This window comes from Amphimedon queenslandica, unplaced genomic scaffold, assembly GCF_000090795.2.
Source record: "Amphimedon queenslandica unplaced genomic scaffold, v1.1 AMPQUscaffold_4171_Cont23846, whole genome shotgun sequence".
In the NCBI taxonomy this organism is placed as follows: Eukaryota; Metazoa; Porifera; class Demospongiae; order Haplosclerida; family Niphatidae; genus Amphimedon; species Amphimedon queenslandica.
In genome coordinates this window covers 268-1492 of record NW_003555513.1, presented here as the reverse complement: position 1 = coordinate 1492, position 1225 = coordinate 268, and the positions used below count along the sequence as shown (strand labels likewise).

Here is a 1225-nt window from a genome sequence, read left to right as displayed (position 1 = left end):
CAGCAGGCACTGATGAAGCGTGGCTAGCAATATCGCCAAAGTGCTCTGAACTGGTTGAACAGGTTATGAAACTGGTTAAACTGGATGAGTGCGTCTCTGGAAGTGAGAGGTTATTAGTAGCTTCTGTAACACAGGCTTCAAGGAGAATAATATTAAAGTTATTATTGTCCCTTTCTATTGCGACTGATCATTCTGTGATGGAGGACATTGAACTCAATAATGTACAGCATCTTATACGCTTGCTTTGTCTTGTGCAGGCTAATCATGTTGGCATGGCAACTGAGAGAGGGGAGGAGCTTAAGGAAGTGATTGGATCAGCTATTACTAGTATTGTCAGTAAGAGTAGAGTGGGAGGAGCTGGAACACAATTACTACAAGTAATGATAATAATACCATGAATACCGTATAGATGCATGTACTACTTAATTTTTGAGGAACAAACTTTCATGGTTTAGTATGCAACTCTAAAATTAAAGCCCCACAAAGACGTATTCAATTAATGAGCATTGCAAATTGCTATAAAATTATACTTTTTAACCACAAAAGTTCAGCACTATAGAGTAACAATGGATAAAATTGTCCCCCTTCTCCCACATTCTTTGTTCTCCTCTCTTTCTCTTATCTATTTTTAATTCATTAATTTTTCCCTTCTTACTCTCTCTCTCTCTCTCTCCCCTCAAGGCTTGTTCTCGTGATCTGTTAGCTGCTGCAGTAGGAGGCTCTCAGATATTATCAAAGACTAAAATCACTGATAAAGAGTCAACTGATCTCACTGTATTGACTAACCCTAGCTTCTCTGTTAGCAAGAGTTGAGTACAGGCACTAACACTAGCAGTTGGGAATATACACAACAGGTTAGTACACATTTGTAAATGTACACATGTATGTAGCAAGTGTAATAGTATTGTGTGTATGTACACTTATTTGATATTGTATGTTTATAGTTGGTTTTGTGTTGATTCACAGAAAAGTTTAATTAATAGTTTATTTGTTATCTACCATCATCATTTCAGTACTACTTAATAAAATGTATAAGCTAGGCGGCACATTTAATTGAAAAAAGAGGACAAGTTTTACATGTATAATAATGAGAAAAATCTTGAGGAAATATTATTTCTACAAGTACATGTATCTATTCATTGTGGATAGACTAACTTATTTTCAGCGATCAAGTAATGTCACTGAATAGAAACTTGAAGATCTACTTGAACTACTACAGATTGAT

General features: G+C 35.5%; 1 protein-coding gene across 1 annotated transcript; it reads left to right on the top strand.

Moving 5' to 3' along the window:
- Positions 1-6: 6 nt before the first annotated feature.
- LOC109592720 (uncharacterized) lies at positions 7-854 on the top strand. Its single transcript, XM_020008102.1, has 2 exons — positions 7-377; positions 682-854. The coding sequence occupies exons 1-2, from the start codon at positions 66-68 to the stop codon at positions 811-813; spliced, it is 444 nt and encodes a 147-aa protein (XP_019863661.1). The 5' UTR covers positions 7-65; the 3' UTR covers positions 814-854.
- The last annotated feature ends 371 nt before the right edge of the window (positions 855-1225 follow it).

What these genes read in the sequence shown, in the direction of transcription:
- LOC109592720 (XM_020008102.1), top strand. Translation starts at nt 66, where the DNA reads ATGAAACTGGTTAAACTGGATGAGTGCGTCTCTGGAAGTGAGAGGTTA. An exon ending in CTGGAACACAATTACTACAA is followed by an intron (nt 378 to 681) that starts GTAATGATAATA and finishes TCTCCCCTCAAG; the next exon opens with GCTTGTTCTCGTGATCTGTT.